The sequence below is a fragment of the Melitaea cinxia genome, chromosome 23 (assembly GCF_905220565.1).
Source record: "Melitaea cinxia chromosome 23, ilMelCinx1.1, whole genome shotgun sequence".
In the NCBI taxonomy this organism is placed as follows: Eukaryota; Metazoa; Arthropoda; class Insecta; order Lepidoptera; family Nymphalidae; genus Melitaea; species Melitaea cinxia.
The window spans coordinates 5,351,985-5,372,984 of record NC_059416.1 but is presented as its reverse complement, the minus strand read 5'-3'; the positions used below and the strand labels follow the sequence as shown (position 1 = coordinate 5,372,984).

At 33.3% G+C, this 21,000-nt stretch overlaps 2 protein-coding genes across 2 annotated transcripts; both read right to left on the bottom strand.

Annotated features, from left to right (window-relative positions):
* Positions 1 to 318: 318 nt before the first annotated feature.
* On the bottom strand, positions 319 to 9,921 carry LOC123665157. The gene is made up of 3 exons (XM_045599501.1): positions 9,609 to 9,921; positions 2,010 to 2,855; positions 319 to 765 (listed from the first exon to the last, which is right to left on the bottom strand). The coding sequence occupies exons 1-3, from the start codon at positions 9,852 to 9,854 to the stop codon at positions 613 to 615; spliced, it is 1,245 nt and encodes a 414-aa protein (XP_045455457.1). The 5' UTR covers positions 9,855 to 9,921; the 3' UTR covers positions 319 to 612.
* A 7,059-nt stretch (positions 9,922 to 16,980) lies between these two features.
* On the bottom strand, positions 16,981 to 20,196 carry LOC123665246 (the record flags this gene model as incomplete). Its single annotated transcript, XM_045599575.1, has 4 exons — positions 16,981 to 17,299; positions 17,550 to 18,389; positions 19,377 to 19,712; positions 20,029 to 20,196. Coding segments are annotated over 4 exons (1,566 nt in total), but the record flags the coding sequence as incomplete, so codon positions are not given.
* Positions 20,197 to 21,000: the final 804 nt, after the last annotated feature.

Sequence of the window (21,000 nt, the reverse complement as noted above, 5' to 3'; positions counted from 1 at the left end):
GCAACGGATTTTGATGCGGTTTTCTTTAGTAAATAGAGTGATTACAGAGTAAGGTTTATAAATATAATACATGCATACTAAAGTAGAGAAACACTGACAGTTTTTGCAAACGGGTAGGTCGCTAGTATATTATTATTATATGAACTGAAAGATACAAGGCGTCTTGATCATTTTACAAGATAGTCCAGGACTTTACCATGTTGAGGCTCGTACTTTCCTTGACATTCTTTTTTTACCTTAACTTTGAGCTCGCAAACTTATAACGTGAGTGAGTACCTACCTACATAAAAAATAAGAAAAAATAGAGAGAAGAAAATATGTTTATTAATAACAATCAATTTATGTTTTTGTCATAACCTTACGAAATATCACAAAAAAAAAATTATAATAGACATCCAGCTCATCGAAAAATTGTCCGGTTTGAGCCGAATATGCCCTACAATTTTAAAAATTAATACCTACCTACCTACCTCACAAAAGAAGACATGCGTTAAACTAAGCTCAAGAACAAGATTATTTTGAAATCTAGCTGTTACTTTTCTGTAAAATGATGACTTTCAACTTCTCACAGGAGGTACTTACTCCGTCTCCTCCGTAACTCCGTCACATGTCTTAATATTTTTGACGCATCATTATACCACCAGTAAACTTTGGTTTACTTATCCGCATTTCTATATGCAAAAGGCTTTTCAAATGTTTCATTAAATTTTCCCAAAACGGAAAGATACAATTACAATATCCGCAATGATAAAGATTGGGACGAACCTGTAATCAATAAAGTTTTTTATTTTAACTATTTCATAACATATTCTGTTATTTTAGGTATAATTCAGTTCAACTATGGATTTAAATGTTAATTTTACCCATTAATATTTAAAAAAAAATGAAATTTTTACACTTCTATTGACCAATAACGTAACTTCAAATAAGTAAATATTAGAACAAAATATGCTGTATGGTTACGGCGTAAGAGGTGACCAAGGGGTGAGTTCTTTTTAAGTTTCACAACCACCTTGGAATTTAAAAAGCCGTCCTATAGCGTGCTATCCAACTGCTGGCTTTGAAATACACAGGCCGAAGATGTCCAGCAGCGTCTTCGGTGCGACAAAGCCAGCCCTGCGTCACCAACCCGCCTGCCCAGCGTGGTGACTAGGGGCAACACACATGAGTTCACGCCATTTTTTGGGCGAACTTGTGGATGCCTATGTCCAGCAGTGGACTGCTATCGCAGACTGAAGTGATGATGAGAAGGTAAGAGCCCGCTCCATGCAGATCGTTGAGTGTCGCTTGGTTGTTCGTGCAGCTATTTATATACTTATATCTATATGCTATTATGTTTATAATTTTTTTAATATAAATTATAAATGTATATGGACTGGTTCGTTGGCGCACTTTGTAGTGGCCCTGTATTCTGCTACGCGGATTGCAGGTTCGGTTCCTATACATGTATTATTTATTTCTATGTATTTTTATGAAAGATTAAAAAAAACTAAATAACTATAACAGTCGGTTGTTACCTTAGATAACACAAGCATTGAGTATCTTACCATAGGAACAGACGACCATGTGTGTACAAGTATGTTTTTTAAAAGAATACCCGTATTCTATTGTGATCTACAATCGATACCGAAGTCAAAAATATAGTTTTTAGAATTTTTGTCTGTTTGTCTGTTTGTCTATATGTATGTCCGGGATAAACTCAAAAAGTACTGCATGAATTTACTTCAAATTTGTCACGAATATTATTAAGAAGTGGGGTCAACATATAGGCTACAAATTATCACGCTATCACCTACGGGGAACGAGCAGTGAACCTTTATTTCTTCAACGCATTCTGTAACAACGTGTAATCTAACGACGCATATTTGATTGTTGTTATTATATTAATAACCATGCTATAAGCTAGCTTCATACTATAAATAAAGACATTCCGTAGTATATTTAGTATCAGCATTGCACCCGTGCGAAGCCGGGGTGGGTCGCTAGTATTTAATATTATCTTTAATTACCTCTCGTATATATTCATCAACACATTTTACAGAAATAAGTAAAACTTTACATTTCCAGACATTTGCTTTATGCTCTTCGGATTTTATATGTATTTTGAAATCCGAACTATTTATTAATATGTTGCAACCATAACACTTCAATATGTCGTCATTAAAATTATAATTGGCAGAAATTAGCATGTAACTCAAAAGAGTCACACATATGTCATTGTTTATGCAAACTACAGATACGCCATTAATTATTTGTGGCCCTTGTAATACTTTAACAAAGTATCTATGAGGAATGAGTTGAACAGGAAATATATCATGTTTTTGTTTCTGTATCAAACCTCTGAGTTCTAAATGCCCCCTGTGCAAAGAACCTCCTACATGGTCTTTCGCATTTTTGATATGTGGAGACATGTACACGCAGCATAAGGTGCAATAACTCTTACTCCCCCCTTGATTTAAGGTTATAAAATTATTTCTGCCATAATCAGCCAACTCTGCCCTTCTCTTGCCCTTGTCTATGAGAGGTCGTTCAAGGTCAATATTTTGTAGTTTCTCATGAATCTTTATATGGCCATCTATTGCTTCATAGTTTAAATCTACTTCTTCTTTACACCTTAAGCATATAGCCTTATTTTCCATTTCGAAATTAAAATATTTATTTCTTGTCCTTTTTAATACATTTGTCTCAGTCGATTTTGTTTGACTTTTCATTAAAGCTTTTTTCATATTTTCTTCGTTAGTTTTTTCTTCGCTTATTTTCTGACTGTTCTGATGACATTCAGTCCAATGTGCATCAAGATCATCTTTGTCATATACTTTGAAGCATTTGAAGCAATAAAAACGATTTGCGCTTTGCTATAAATCGAAACAATGAAAATGTTATGTGTTATTAAATAGATAAACAGCATTTAACCGACTTCAAAAAGGAGTGGGTTCTCAATTCGACAATATTTTTATTAGGTACGTGTGTTACGTTACCTCATTACTTTTCACTGGATGTAACGATTTTAATAATTCTTTGTTTAATCTAATGTTGGTTCTTATTAAATTTTCTATTTAAATTTTATCAAGAGAGTAATCCTTCAGAATACGTATTTACTTAACTAAAAAAAAAACGTAAACGTATACGTATTTAATTAACTAAACAACTTAAATTATTAGGTAGTCACCTGCGTTATATTACTTGTGTACACTTTACATCACAGTGTACATTATATTAGTTGACAGTGTACAGTAAAAGCTTTTTTAACAGACTTCAAACGGAGGAGGTTACTCAATTCGAAGGTATACATTTTTTTTAATGTATGTTCGGGGATAACTTTGTCGTTATGAACCGATTTTGATAATTCTTTTTTTGTAGCAAAGGAGATATTCCTGGTGTGGTACCATGATAAGAAAACCTGGATTTGGTGATGAGATTCCAAAGAAATCGAGGGAAACTCGAAAATCGGCACAACTTTTTACTGGGTGTACCGATTTTGATAATTTTTAATATAATCGAAAGCTAATGTATATCATGTGGTCACATTTAAATTTCATTGATATCTGATTACAACTTTTGGAGTAATCTTTGATAGTGCGTATTTACTTGACTATTTTTTCGTCTACCTACGTTGTAAACACAATTATTTCATCATCATCATTACAGCCTATACAGTCCACTGCTGGACATAGGCCTCCACAAGTTTACGCTAAAAATAACGTGAACTCATGTGTTTTGCCCATAGTCACCACGCTGGGCAGGCGGGTTGGTGACCGCAGTACTGGCTTTGTCGCACCGAAGACGCTGCTGCCCGTCTTCGGCCTGTGTATTTCAAAGCCAGCAGTTGGATGGTTATCCCGCCATCGGTCGGCTTCTTAAGTTCCAAGGTGGTAGTGGAACCTTGTTATCCCTTAGTCGCCTCTTACGACACCCACGGGAAGAGAGGGGGTGGCTAAATTCTTTAGTGCCGTAGCCACACAGCACGACGCCACAATTATTTGCTAGCAAATTATTAAAAACACAATTATTATGTGCTTTCCTAAAACACACAGCGTTGTATGAAGAAGCAGTATGTGAATTTCCTTCTTTATACGGTAATAAATGTTGCCACTTACCAGAAACAGTGTAGATTTACCCTTATTCAACCACCAGTGTGCGTGCGGTCTTAAAACTTCGCGCGCTGACATTTGTTATCTGTTACCTCATAGCATTTGTGAATTTCATAGAGTTAACATCGAAATATCAATTTTCACAGAGAACAATAAAGTTACTTCAGACTTGGCTCCGGCCTTTTGATATATCAGAACGAAACTTACAAATTCAGACTAGGCTGTATGGATTATAGTCCTTTGCCTTTCCCTATTGGGGATAAATTTTAAAACAACAACATCAATTTTCACATCGGTAATAATCACAAAATTCACAAAACATTCTGAATAATCACACAGCTCACCTGAATCTTACAAAATAGTGCTCGACGTAATATCTAACAGATTAAAAAGTTATATCCAACATGAAAACAACTGAAGAAAAGTATCATGACTCGAACGAATCCGCGGAGGACGACATTACAAACATATCTGCTGCTTCGGAGGAAGAGCAGAGACCGGAGCATTCCGGTACCGATACCCGCCCCAATTCTTCTTCCTCGGAGGATGAAGAAGGTATCACATCTCCCCCACCTCGCAAGCGAAGAAGGTGCACGAAAAAATTAGCACGTGCTCACGATAAGAGCGACCCCAGAGTCGACGCATTGATACAACAAGTAAGTTATATATCTGAATATATAGAAAAATTACCACAATATATAGACAAATCAAAGCAAAATTTATTGAATAACAAAACTTGTTTAACAAATAATTCAAGACCCCAATATAATTTCATGGAAAAACCTTTTTCCCTAATTAACAACCTTGATTTGGGTAACATAAATACTAATCATGATGAAAACGCAATTGTACGCCCAGCTAACAAAGAAAGACTAGAGGAATTAACTAAACTACAACAATTTGACTCACCGGCTTGGAAAGGTATTAGATATAAAAAAGTATTACAATCATTCTTGGCCTCTCCGGGATTTATAGGTTTAAAAATTAATGAGGAGTTATACTATTTGAACAGGAACAAAGACTTCCTAGCTACAACTGAGAATTTTCTAGCGGGTTTATCAAATGCAATACTAGATCAGAGACAGCAACTGAAAGCTGGTTTACAGAATATAGTAGACTGGGCCTCAACTGAACCTAACAACCTCACACCGAATACATTATTCGATAAAATGGTTAGCACCTTCGGAGCAGGAACACCTAGTTACAAAAATTTTGAAAATACCATGCAAGTAATTTGTGGAAAAAGAAGTGAATGCATTGAAATAAGGCGAAACAGAATACTTAAAGAAATTAATAATCAGAGTGTCAGAAATATAATAGAAAATATTCCCCCAAGTTCAGACTACTTATTCAATCGGGAGACTCTAGCACCGGTAATCCAATCCTTAAAAGGTACTATACCTATTTTTAACTCACCAAGAAAAATTAGAGACAAAAAACCTACATTCAATCGACAACAAGGATATAAAAGATATCCCAAATATTCATATAAAACGGCTAAAACAGAGAAGAATAGCAGAGAGATCACTAAAAGGAACCAGCCCTTTCGTAGAAACCAAGCCCAGAACTCAAATTCCTTTAAACAAAAATGACTACAAGCAGAGAAGGTTTATAGGAGGCTGCCTAAAGAATCATATAGACGAATGGAGAAATTTAGGTGCCAATACAACTATACTAAAACTCATAACAAAAAGCCGTATACCCTTCAGATCCAAGCCTCCACTCTGTTACCCATTCAGAAATATAAAACTAAAGTACAATACAAAACCATCTCAAAAGATGACAAAAATGATAGAAGAATTAAAAGACATACAAGTTTTAGTGAAGCCTCAAAAAATAAACACAGGTTATTATTCAAAGATATTCTTAAACAAAAAAACAGATGGTTCCTACCGCCCGATATTCGACCTGAGAGGACTGAATCAGTACGTAATAACCAAGCACTTCCAACTAATCTCCCACATAGATGTCACAAACTTTTTACAAGACCAAGACTGGATGGTAAAGATAGACCTACATCAAGCTTACTTTCACATACCTGTCTCGGAGACACACAGAAGGTTCCTTCGCATAGTATACAAACAAGAGATCTTAGAGCTAACAGCCCTCCCATTTGGCCTATGTTCGGCCCCTCGTATGTTTGCAACTGTCTCAAACTGGGTTGCGGAAACCCTAAGATCCCGAGGTATACGCGTGCTAGTATATCTAGACGATTACCTATTGGCGAATCAAGACCACTCTTCCCTGGTTTCTCAGGTCACGGAGACACTGAGAATCCTGGAATATTTAGGCTGGCACATAAATTATCACAAGTCAATTATAGAACCTACCCACTCCCTACAATATTTGGGGCTAGAGTGGAACACACAAGAAAACACCATTCAATTACCTCAAAACAAAACTTTAAGAATAAAGGAGTGTCTAACAGGGGCCTTAGAGAAAAAACACTTATCACTAAGAGTGACACAGCGTCTATTGGGAATGCTCAATTTTGCAAATATAACTGTACCAAAAGGCAGACTACACTGCAGAAAGCTACAAATATTCCTAAGAAAGTTCCACCAACAAAAACCATCACAAAGAAAAGTTCTACCGATCCCTGTACTGCAAGACCTCGATTGGTGGGCAAAAACAGTAAACCAAAACTCGGTGCCAATACACAAGAAAAAAATTACCCACTTCTTAACAACAGACGCAGCGGATGCGGGCTGGGGAGCACATCTAAACAACGACTATATGTCAGGCCAGTGGTCTCCCGAACAAGAAAGGTGGCACTCAAACCTAAAAGAGATGTATGCAGTATACGGGTCAATATGCAGGAAAAACAGAACATTACAAGGAGCTCACATCCTGGTCCAATCGGACAACAGAACGCTAGTGGCTTATCTGAGAAACGAAGGAGGTACACGTTCGATACCACTCCTGAATTTGACAACCAAACTATTAACCTTAGTGGACAGACTCAACATAACTCTATCAGCGTCATATCTCCCAGGACCACTGAATGGAATAGCAGACCGTCTCTCAAGGGGTCGACCAGTGCCAGAATGGCACTTGAGTCCAAAAGCAACACAGGAGATATTCAAACAGTGGGGAACTCCAATAATAGACCTATTTGCTTCAAAAAACACAAGAGTGGTAAACAAATATGTAACTATCGACTCAAGAGATATATCTGCAGAATTCTGGGACGCATTCAGTCGCACATGGGACTACCAACTAGCATGGGTATTCCCCCCTCCGAACCTAATGCCTCGTGTCCTGACTCACTTAAACACTGCCAAAGGAAAATATATAATTATAGCACCGGAGTGGAGTCAGTGCTTCTGGCTACCGGACCTTCGAGCAAGAGCTCTATCAAAACCACTACAGATAAAGGATCTACACAAGACACTAAAAGATTACTCAACGGGCAGGTGCCCACCACAAGTGATGAAATTATCTCTAAAAGCTTGGATAGTTGGGGGTGGTCCGATAAAGTCACACACTGGAGTCTAAAAGAGAAAGAACTACTACATAACAGCTGGCGTAGATCAACATTAAACACATATAAAGCTCCTATAAAAAGATGGTTAGATTGGTGCAGCGATAACAAAATCAACCCTAAATACCCAGAGGGTAATGACATAGCAAGATTCTTAGCAAATCTTTTTCTAAAAGAAAATCTAGCCTACCGAACAATACTAGTAAATAAATCGGCCATCTTAACATACTGCGGAAACACTAATGAAAATTATTCAAAAAATTTTTTTATCAACCAAATTCTCAAAGCCATAAGCCTAGCTAAACCTCCAAAACACAACCTTCCTATATGGGACACCAAAATACTATTTGAATGGCTTAAAATAGACACAAAGCTAGATACATTTTTTGAGATCTCAAGAAGAACTGCACTTATTTTATTACTTGCCTCAGGCCGTAGAATACACGACTTGACATTACTAGAGTTTGCTGAAGACAAGTTTGAATCCAATGAGAAAAGTATAACGCTATGGCCGAACTTTGGCTCTAAGACAGATTCAGAAAAGAGCAGACAATCCGGTTGGAAACTGCTTAAACACCCTGACTACAGATTATGTCCAGTAGGACATATAAATCTACTAAGAGAATTTTCACAAAGCAGGCGAAGAGCAACTAATATACGCAGCTTATTTATAACAATAACGGGGACAGTTAAACCAGCATCAAGGAGAGTTATTGCCGGGTGGATAAGAACTATCTTTAAAGAATCAAAAATCAACGCCCCACCAGGTAGTATCAGATCTGCAGTTGCATCCAAAAGCTGGTTAGAAAATAGACCAGTGGAGGAAATCCTCAACAGAGGTAATTGGAGAAGTGCCCAGACATTCAAAAAATTCTACTGTAAAAAGGTAAGAATTAAAAATGGAAATGAAGATTTACTAAATAAAAACTTTTCAATTATTTGATTTGATTACATAAGTAAAAAAAAAATAAATAAATAAATAAATAATAATAATAAATAAAATAAAAAATTATACATATATATGTATATACATAGATGTATATACTTATATAAATAAAGATCTCATTATAAAATATACTAATTATGCCACGTCAACATTGTTGGAATAAATAAGACAAACAATTTTAAATTAAAAATTATGCTTAAAAGATCTCATGATAAGAGATACTAATGATGTTATATCTAATTTCTTTTAAATAGCATTGTTGATATAGATAAGGGAAAGCCAATTTCAATGCAAACATATGTTTAAAAGATCTCATTGTTAAAAGTGATTGTTATTACATTAATGTTAAACCGATACAAGAGTAGTTTCAAGTTGTGACAATTATTGATTTGTTTTTAAACTATTTAATTCTTGTTAAATGTTACTTAATTACTTTTATCCTTAAATTTTTATCTTAACTTCTAAGAAAGATTATACTATTAATGTTACTACCTAATACTACTTAGTATTTAATTAATCAACCTCAGATGATCCAAAATTACCTGTTAATCTGAAAAGAGGGACGTTATCATTTATAAATTCTTTATTATTTTAGAATGACTTTTCTTTCATATCATCCTTAGATCTGACTAATCACATAGCATTTGTACCAACCACCAGCAGATAACAAACAGGTCTTCATACAACGCTGTGTGTTTTAGGAAAGCACATAATATAATGTTTTGCATTCCAACAAAACAATTATTATGTGTTGAATAAAACACACAGCGTTGGAGTAAGGGACTTGCTGGTACCAGAACTACCAGAGAATGAAGACGCTATGAGGTAACAGATAACAAATGTCAGCGCGCGAAGTTTTAAGACCGCACGCACACTGGTGGTTGAATAAGGGTAAATCTACACTGTTTCTGGTAAGTGGCAACATTTATTACCGTATAAAGAAGGAAATTCACATACTGCTTCTTCATACAACGCTGTGTGTTTTATTCAACACATAATAATTGTTTTGTTGGAATGCAAAACATTATATTAAGGTAGTTATCTACTTACTATTTACTCGTAGATTACCTAATTAATAAAATATTACCTTTCTGTAACAATTGCCGTTCTCTGATATAGTTTCCGATTGTAATAGATTTACCAAATGGTCAAAGGACTTAATATGTCTTATTACTACTCCAAACGGCTCATCACATAACAAACACATATCATTATTTAAACCTTGCCATGTAGATACTGCGAGTTTTTCATTCGATAATAATTTGTCAACATTTGACGTCCTTTGTTTGGCGAAAGTGTTAGAATTTTTTAAATCTTGATGTGTAGTCTCCATTATATGATCCTCTGCTTTTTTAAAAACTAAATTGCAAATTTCACAATAGAATCGGTTCTCGGTAATCTAAAATATATATTTATAAATTAATTAAAACCTAATGGAAGACATAATTTAACAATTAAATTATAACAGTGATAGGAATGTACCTTATAAATCTGTGACCATAGGTCAGAATATGATAAGTGCATTTTTGCTTAATATGACTTATTAATATAGGAATTATCTCTAAAAGATGCTCTTTCATATAGTCATATCAGGATAACTACATGCAAAATATTACTGCTGTATTGAATACTAATCAAATTATGATAACTTTTATATTTCAACTTTTGTCTTGATCATATTGCGATAAGTGATTTTATTTAGATCTGACCGAAAGGAGAACGCGCTTTTTATTGATCAGAATATGACAAGAGCACACTTATCAGCTTATGATCAAAAATTACTCCATTGGCGGGAAACATGTCATATCGTGTTGTATCATGATTGTTTCGCGTACCGCACACTTCGCAGTTTATTGTTAGTTTTCGTTATTTCGCCGGTGAAGCAACATTAATGTAGGTTATAATTACTGTTTAAATGATGAGTGCTCGCTGTAAGAAGTTGTTGGAGTTAGCTATGGGGCAAGAAGATTCAGAGGTATGTTTAAATTATTTTTATTGTTATTTTATTGAAAGCGTGTCAGTGTTCCTTGCGAGAGTAAGTAGGCATTTTAGTGAGCAGTATTGTAAAAATTAATATGACTGCTTGGGCCTAGTATACATTTTATATTAAATTAACTCTGAACAAAACATAATGACCGTTAACTTAAGTAGGTAATTGTTCAAAATATAAAATACGGGCATCGAGGCCTAACTTTTTTTTTTCATTTTAGGATTTAGCTGTGAAACAAAGTGTGAGAGATCCTACTCCATTAGCTCAGCAGGATATCTTGCAATCTCTGCCCGGCCCGTCAGGTACTCCAGTAGCTCAGCAGGATATTTTGCAATCTTTGTCTGGCCCGTCAGGTAATCGAGCTTATAGTTCTGATCGTACTTCTCTCGGCGAATATTATAGTTCTGATGACGATGTGAAGGATTGTACTTGGATTCCTGCTGGTACACATGACGAACACGTGTCGTCATCGTCATCTAGCCAGACATCTACCCCTAGAAGTATTGGGAGCATTGCTGTCTCAGTATTGGTTTCTCAAACACAGGATGACGTTAGAGGAAAAAGGAAACGTGGTGTCGGTATGATGCAAAGAAAACTACGTAAGGAAAGAACAGAAAAAATAAAAAAGGGGGAAGAATACATAAATCAAGCGGGGAAAAAAATATTGGGTAAATCTGTAGGTGTACTAAAAGAATGCTGATTAAAATGTAAAACTAATTTTACAAATGCACAATTACAAAAAGTTTTTACGGATTATCGCGCTATGGAAACCAGAGATATGCAACGTTTACATTTGAGTAATCACATACTATTGACACAGCCAAATAGAGTTAAACAGGTTGAAAACAAAAAGAAAAGGGAAGTATCTGTAGAGTACTCTATTGAAAATGAAGGAAATTTAGTAAAAGTTTGTCAAGGCTGTTTTCTTAACGTGTATGGTGAGAATCGTGGTTTTGTGAATGGCATAATTAACAAAAAGAAAAAGTCAGCTACAAGTATCATTGGACGGGATGAAAGAGGCAGACATGAGCCAAAAATTAAACATTCAAATGAAGCAATAGACTATGTACGTAAACATATTTCTAATTTTCCTGCATACGAAAGCCACTATTCAAGACGACACACTACGAAAAAATACCTTGAGACTGGGTTAAATTTACAAAAAATGTATAACTTATACCTAGAACAACATACCATGGACAACATAACTACAAAAGTAGTCAGCCTTTCTACATATAGGAATATTTTTAATACATTCAATTTAAAATTTAAAAAGCCACATAACGATACTTGCCATACTTGTGATACACTTGTAGCAAAAATAAAAATTACAATAAATGACACTGAGAAAATGAAGCTACACGACGAACACGTCGCTCATCAGGATAAAGCCAATTTCCATTACGAATGTAAATCTTTCGATAAACAACGTGCCCAGTCTTCAGGGAATACTATCGTTGTCGCTGTGTGTGATTTACAACAATGTCTCGCTACACCATACTTAAATACTAGTGTAGCATTTTACAAAAGGAAGTTATGGACATTTAATTTTACAGTCACAAATTGTAACACTGGGAAAACTACTTGTTTCATGTGGCATGAAGCTATTGCGCAGCGTGGTGCCGACGAAATAGCATCTTGTCTAAAAATGTTCATAATGAGTTTGCCCGAAGAAACAGAGCAAGTTATTATTTATTCAGATACATGTCCTGGGCAAACCCGCAACAACACATTACCTGTTGTATATAACTACATACTTACGCAGAAAGTTGGTTTGAAGACTATAGATCATAAATTTCTGGTTCCTGGTCACACACATTTAGAATGTGATGCTGACCATGCCTCAATCGAGCGTACCAAGAAGAAATATAATGGAAGAATTTCAATTCCAAATGACTGGTACATGCTTGTGAGAATGGTCAGCAGTAAGTTCACTGTAATAGAATTGTCACAAGATGATATTTTCGCATTTTCAAGCATTCTAAAGCAATCGCTTATAAAGAAGACCAAAGATCAGAATAACGATCCTTTTCTGTGGCGTAATATATTTTGGATACGTGTCGAGAAGGAACATCCTTGTGTCTTTTCTTTTAAGTATTCACTGCGAGTGGAAGACGAGTTTAAAATATGTGACATGAAGAGGAAAGTCAGAGCCAGTCGCAATAATCAGCCAGTGCTGGATATTCGTAAGGCGTACAATCAGCCATTATTAATAAGTAAAGAAAAACACAACGATATTCTGTCTTTATTACAGTACATTGACCCGATATACCACGATTTCTATAAGAATGTAATAAAGTCTGACAACGACGTAGTAGACACATCACATATTAGTGATTGTGATTCCGATTCAGAATAGAAATTATTCTTTTAATGAGTATATTATCTTTTTTTTAATGCTGCTTCAAGCGCAATGGTATATGCCAAATATACTGCATTGTCATTTTGTTGTATTACTTTCAATTTAAATAAAGAATTTTTTTTTTCATATTTTTTCATTTAAGATCATAACATGATAACTACCTACTTCTTTTGATCACAATGTGACAAGTGCAACCTTACTTTAAAAAAGAAAAAAATACATAAATACTACACATTCCACAATCAATAATAAGTATTTTTACAAATTAGTAATACATTTCCTTATTTTTGAACATCATTTCTTTTTCATATATCGAGTGTGTCATATTAAAACAGTGCCCTCAAGATTCCTCAATAATTTAATTGCTCGTCCTGTAAAGTAATGAATTTGTATTTATCATATTCTGACCTATGGCCACAGAAATGAAATGCTTTCTAAATTTAGCAACGTACTCTTGATTTTTAACATTTTTCCTGTGAGCGTCCCATTTAAGATGCTTTTCAACTGTGTAAATACCACTAAAGATTTCCTTACACAAAATACAATAATAGGTAACTTCCCCGCACAATATAAAGTTTTTATAATATTTCTCCATTTTATTTTTTGTTATAATAACGAAGCACTATTTCAATTTTTTGTCTAAATCGTTGTAAATTGCCCGTCAGTTAGTGAGGGTAGAATAGCAACATGATTCAATCCACTTCTACTACTACACACACACACACACTAATATGTGTTACGTATGTGTGAAAATATGTTACAAAATATACAAAATACTTAGATATTATTACAAAATTTGAAAAATATTTTACATGTTTTCTAGTGTAATAATACATATAATAATTATGTGGTATCATTACCTATGTCTATTTAAGTATATTACCTTTACTAATTTCAATCTAATTTTTACTAAACGAAATATAATTTATCAGTGGTGATTATTTTTTTTTTTTTGTTTTTTTGTTTCGGGCAACATATCATAGCATTCTATATTTAATCTGAATAAACAGCTTATAAACGTTCCATTGACCGGCATAAATTCAACTACTATGTATCTTCCTAATATCTTATAGAGAAAAATTATTTAATCTCAAGCTTTTTAACATCTAAGAAAAAATTGTGATAAGATGTAAATTAAAAAATTTACGTGTACATCATCTATACGTAGGTACCTATATATAAAAACGTTAGGCTATTTACTCATCACGATTTATCAGGTTAAAATCAAAATCAAAATGATCTTTATTCAAACAGGCCTCAAAAGCACCTTCGCCTCGTCATTTTAAAAATTACAATTTTGATTATTTTTAAAAGTGAAGCTACCACCGGTTTGGAATACACATTCTGCAGAAAAGAACTAGCAATAAACTCCGCAGTTACCATTGTAACAAGATTATTTAAGTATAAACTGTGTTTTATACATCGGTAATATTTTGCATGAAGTAGAGCGTCATTAAATCCATATATCTTTATCATCTATGTAGGTAATCCTACACCGAATAATAAGATTTAGGTATTAATTTATTTTTTTAAATTTATCTTCAGTAGTCTTTAAGTAATTTAACGAATATTCTCGCTATATAATTTTAATTAAATATGTTATGTTATGTCACAATCTGAAGAATGGTTTACTTGCCACAAGGTTTGACCATCATGCGACGAAACCAAGTAAAACATGGTCAGCTGCAAAGTTTTTATTTATAGGCTGAGTCTAAGGTTTGTAGGTGTGCAAAATCGGGTATTAGTAAAATTCAGATAAAGAAGAAAAAAAGGAGGAAATATAAAGTAACGTTAGTGGCTTCCCGGTTTCGTTCATCAAGCGGAGCATTCGCATGCAATCGCTTGATGAATGGAACCAGCGGTATCGGGCCGGCGAAACGGCTGGCATCACCAGGGTCTTCTTCCCTGACGCGACGGCCGCACACAGGATCATAGGTAAAATAAAGGTGGACAGGTTTGTCACTCAGGTGTTGACGGGGCATGGCGGATTCTCCGAGTACTTGTACCGCTTCAAGTGCAAGGAGAGTCCGTCGTGCGTCTGCGACCCTGAGTGTTCGGAATCTGTCCTCCACGTCCTCCTGGACTGCCCAACCATAGAATACGAGAGACTGCGTCTTGAAAGTCGGTTGAGAGCAAAATTGACTAAAAATACCTTGCCAAAACTGCTAGAAAACACAAATGCTAGAGCAGCTGTTCCTGCAGTTTTGTAAAAATGCTGCAATAAAGGTAAACAATAGGAACAAAAATTAGAAAATTATGTTGTGTAAATATTGTATATAATATTTAAGACAACATAATAGCGAAGGATACATAATATAAGGAATAGTTCGTAAGTTAATTTTGTAAATTTAGATTTAGTTTTATAGTCATAAGTGTAAGCGAGGTAATTAACTGTAATTAGAAATGTAGATTAGTTAGAAATGTAATTAGAAAATGTAAAAGATTAAATAATAAAATAAAATATAATAATATTAGCTCCCTCCCCGCTCCACTTAGCTTAGCGCTACACACTGTAAATAGGCTTGCTTTTTGTACTTGTGGGTAATAACCCAAAATGAATGAATGTGAATGGATGAAAGACGAAATTGGTATGCGGAATGATAGTTTAATGGACTAAAAGCGTGATGTATGGTAAAAGAGGACTAGATTTAAAGTTTAATATTTCTTTTTTTTATATTTAAAATTGAAATAGAATAAGAACTAAATAGAAATGATAATTTAATTTGATGAGGGGAAATACCCCACAGTGAATGAATGCGGATGGATAAAAGAAGAAACTGGAATGCGGAATGATAGTGTAATGGATTAAAAGCGAGAAGTATGATAAAAGAGACCTAGACACAAACTATACCAATTGTTAATAAGGACTCCGAAACATAAAACTCGGAGGCGTAGGAAAAAAAAAAAAAAACTTTAGTGGCTTAGTATATACATGAGCAAATAAATTCATACATAAACAGATACAACCTTGCATACATACATACACATATACATACATACATACATACATACCTAATATATAAATATATAATTCTTTTTTTTTTTTTGTTGGAAAGGAGATATCCCAAGTGTGGTACCATGATAAGGAAACCAGGATCTGATGATAGAATCCCAGAGAAATCAAGGGAAACCCTTGAAAATCGTAGTGACGACTAGTGCGTTTGTTAATTTTTTTCCTCTACTTATGTTGTATTACTTCTGGATGTAATTGAAATCGGTTTTTATAATATATAGTAATGAATAACTTTGCTACACTAAAGTACAAAAAATATTGTTACATTTGTTTAAAGATTAAGCTCCAATATTAAGGTTTAAAACTAAAAGCTCATTGAAGCTTTTAGTTTTAAAGTTAACATAGAAAGATTTTTTTGGAGTCTTGTTTCCCACTCGTCTAACTTGCTTTGTTACACTTTTAGGTTTTTAACCCCCAAAAGATGAAAAAAAGAGTGTTGTACGTTATAAGTTCAACGCAAATGTATGTCTGTGGTACTATAGCTTTCGAACCGATTTTGGTTTTCGTAGGTAAAAAAAAACGAGTTTTCTTTTGGTGGCAAAAATCGATCCAGCAGTTTAAAGAATAGGCAATGACGTAAGGCATTTAAAGAATGCAAGAAGGTGAAAAATAGATTTGTTTCCATTTTCATATGATTATCTGGCCTTTAATAGTTAAAATTACAATCGTTTGGAAACGTTGATCTGATACTACAACCAGCTTATGCTGCAGATACCTAACTCTTCGAAAACTTAAAACAGACGCCATGTTTGAATTCACTAGGTTAGTTTCAATGAGTAGCTTCCTAGCACGTTATATCTTGCGATGTTGCAAGGGTCTTTTGAATTTTTAATCAAATTCTTTTGTAATTTAGATACTTTGCCAACACCAATATCAGGCTAAACTAAATTCGAATGACCGAATGACAACTAAATTGCTTAAAACATTAAGGTACAATAGGTAGCAATCTGAATATTATTACCTACTTTAAAATTCTATACTTCCAATTCCACATTCTATTTACTGTAATCTTTAAACTTTATAGGGTAACCACGAAAAGTAAATTATTAAAATATTACTATATACATATGATTCTAAATAAATTAGAAATGAACTACAGTTACAAAAATCACAAGTTTATTAGCTTTTTTTTACATAGATATTAAAAACCATTACTGTCAAAAATTAAACTACCTATAAAAAAAATTAATATTAATCTTTTCTGGAAGAATTTGATAGAGTCCTTTTTCTGTACTGCATCGCATTGGAGAAAAGTTCTGGATATTTATCAAAGGCTTCATTGCATAGATAACTTAACCTTTTTGCCTTTATTCGGTTTTCCCTATGCTTAAAGTTTTTCAAATGTTTCTTTACATTTTCCCAAAATGGAAAGACGGTATGGCAATATCCACAATGATAAAGATTTGGATGAATCTGGAACCGATTAAATTATATTTTAACGTATTTTTTAACATTTACTAATTCAATTTAACACTTGTAGGAGCTGTAGGTACGAATATTCCGCCAGCATCAATCATAAAAACTGATTTTTTTCCATATTTAACGAAAACAATGCATCATCAAAACTTTAATGCAATAAATTTACCATATTAAAATCAATATAAAAGTAGGAAATCAAAGTGCATTTTTAAATACCATATAAATTTTTATAGCTTTTAATTACCTGTCGAATAAATTCAATACCATCATTTGTAGGTATAAGTAAAACTTTAAGTTCATAGATAATTTTTTTATGCTCCTTAAGGCTTGTGTGTTTGTGCAAGTCGAAGCAACTCACTATTTCATTGCAACAGTAACACTTAAATATATCGTCATTGAAATTATAATTTCTAGAAATTAGCATGTAACTCATAACACTCACACATATATCATTATTTATACATGTTAGACTCATGTCATCAATTTTATGCGGACCACGCATTAATTCAACAAAGTTTTTTTGAGAAATGAGTTCATAAGGTAATGCTTCATGTTTTTGTTCCTGTATCAAACCTCTGAGCTCTAAGTGTCCCCTGTGTATCGTACCTTCTACGTGTTGTTTCGCAACATTGATGTGAGCAGACACGTATGTGTAACATAAGGTGCAATAACCCATACTACCACCTCGATTTAACATTATAAAATTCTTTTTGCCATAATCGGCTAACTCAGCCCTTCTCTTGCCCCTGTCTATGAAGGTTCGTTGAAATGCATCTATTATTTTTTCTTGTTCATGATTCCTTATATGGCTTTCCATGGCGTCATATTCTAAATCCAATTCTTTTTTACATTGTAAGCAAACAGCTTTATTTGCAACGTCGAAATTAAAATATTGACTTTTTTCTCTCAACTTTGCTCTCAAGTCTGTTATTTTGGTCTTCAATGCTTTCTTCATATTTTCTTTGTTATCTTTTTCTTCGCGTAATTTCTGACTGTTCTGATGACATTCAGTCCAATGTGCATCAAGATCATCTTTATCATATACTTTGAAGCAGATGAAGCAATAAAAACTATTTTTGCCTTGCTATAAAACGGAACAATGAAAATATTATGTCTTCTATATAATATGTCGATAAAAACATTTTTAACCAACTTCAAAAAAGGAGTAGGTCCTCAATTCAAAAAAATTTTTGTTATGTGTGTTACGTTACCTCATTACTTTTTAGTAGATATAACGATTTTAATAATTCTTTGTTTAATTTAAAGCTGGTTCTTGTCGTGTGCACCTATTAAAATTTTATCGACAGTGTACCTAATGCCTAATAATGCTTCACATAAGCAATAAAAACGATTTGTGCCTTGCTATAAAATAAACCAAAGAAAATCTATATCTATAAAAAAAAAAAAAACAAAAAACTAACTGATTGATGTGTATTACGTAGGAGATATTGGCGTAAAATTCTATGAAGTGTCTTCATAGGGCCAAAAGAAGTCTAAAATATTGTTTTTAGAAATTATGTCTCAAGCTAAAACTACTGAATAAGATTTTGATGCGCTGATCACAATTTAGATTGATGTAATTGTCTAATTTAAACTCTGGTGCATTTCATCTCAATTCGCCAAAATTAATTGAGATATTAAAATTTTACGTAATATTTGTAGTTTTTTTTTTTTTGCGAAATTTGAAGAGTTTTGATGTGACGCGGGTTTGATTCTTGTTCAGCGTAGATTTTGTATTTCAGTGGCAAGATGGGGCATTTTCTCCACACAAACTCACAGATAATAAAAGATATTTTAGATTTTAAGAAGATTTCAGATAAATTTAGCCAAAGTCTCCGCAAGCTTTTATTGATGTAGGTACTTGAGATAGTAAATAAAGTAAACAAAACGAAAACTTATAGAGTTTTTAGATTTATTTGTTTTTCCTTACCCATAAAAAATCCTGGGTACGCTCATGTCAAGTACTGAGAAATGACAAACAGTTATTGTTAAGCCTAAGTAGTTCTCGCCTTAGAATTTGTTAAAACATGTTTGTCCCTATTATGACTATAGATTATTAAAAAAAAGTTACCTTTCTGTAATGATTGCCATTCTCTGATATAGTTTCAGATTCTATTAGTTTTACCACATGGTTATAGGATGCTATATGTTTCAATAGTATTCCAAACGATTCATTACATAACAAACACATATTATCTCTTAAACTTAAACCGTGCCAGTTTGCAATTGTAATTTTTTCGCTTGATATTTTTATTGTGAACTTATCTATATATTTAGCAACTGACGACCTTCTATTTGCTGAAGTCTTCGAAATTTTTAAGTCTTGGTGTGTTTTTTCTTTAATATGATCCTCTACTGTTTTAAAAGCTAAATTACAAAATTCACAATAGAATCTGCCATCAGGAATCTAAAACATATATTAACAAAATATTAAACAATTAGTAAACGGTCAGAACCACAAGGTAAAATTATATTTTACACGTGGCATTATTTCATATACCTACCTAAGACGTTGTTAACACAAATCAAAATTAGTGTTAAGTTAAAAACTTAAGTTGGCTTACATTAGCCATGATGGTAGGGATCTAATCAGTATTAATATTAACGACATGGGTGTTCTTTATTTTTGTAAATAGTATACCTACTTACTAACTTAAATAGTAATGAGGAGGTGTAAATTATTTAATTAGCATAAACATTTTTATAATAGAACTTGAAAATACCTTATAAATAAAATCTTTTCTGAACTTAGGAAAATATTCTTGTTTTTTCATGTTGTTCTTGTGATCCTCCCATACCAGGTGTTTATCAACATAATATTTCCGAATAAAACTTTCTTGGCACAAAAGACAACAATAGTTAAGTTCTCCGCATAATATAAAGTTTTTATAATATTTATCCATTTTATTTTTTACAATAATAGCAACTCTCCGTTTCAAGTTTTTATCTAAATTGTTATAAAGTACACGTTGATTAGTGAGGGTAGAATCAAAAATGAGATTCAATCGCCTTTTACTCACGAACTTTGATATACCTACGTTTACTAGTATAGTGGTAAAATATGTTGTAAACATGAGTCAAGTAAGGTTGTAAAGGATATCAACTTTTATTTTGAAAGACGAGAACATGATAGAATATTGTGTCCAAAAGATGCTGCTATTGACAAATAACTGAAAAAGTTTAACACTATGTACTTAAATTTAATTTAAGAAGTTGGAATAAAAATTTACATATTATTTAATTCCAATATATAAAAAAATAAAATATTTTTTAACTGTACATGTATCTCCAAACACTTTTATTAAGTAAATTTATTTATAATTAGAAATAAAAAGTTATAACGGCAGTGCTTGTTAATTTTTACGGATTAAGTTTGTATTCGTATTTTTATCTCATATTTAGATACTGGCTGAAACAAAACTTAAATTAAAATATATAATGTAAAAATATGAAGACATTGGTTCGTAATCATTTTTTACCGTTTACATGTCAATATAGATATAACTATATGGTGCGCCCCATAGGTATATTACTTATATACATATAATGAAGGTCACCGACATAGCTCTCAAAATCTGCAAGCTGAAGTGGCAATGGGCAGGCCAAATCAAAAAGAACCGATGACCGATGGGCAAGGAAGGTTCTCGAATGGCGACTACGTCTCTGCAAAAGGAGCATAACTACTCTCCAGCCAG

What these genes read in the sequence shown, in the direction of transcription:
- LOC123665157 (XM_045599501.1), bottom strand. Translation starts at nt 9,854, where the DNA reads ATGGAGACTACACATCAAGATTTAAAAAATTCTAACACTTTCGCCAAA. An exon ending in ACGGCAATTGTTACAGAAAG is followed by an intron (nt 2,856 to 9,608) that starts GTAATATTTTAT and finishes TTCGATTTATAG; the next exon opens with CAAAGCGCAAATCGTTTTTA. An exon ending in TTGATGAATATATACGAGAG is followed by an intron (nt 766 to 2,009) that starts GTAATTAAAGAT and finishes TATTGATTACAG; the next exon opens with GTTCGTCCCAATCTTTATCA.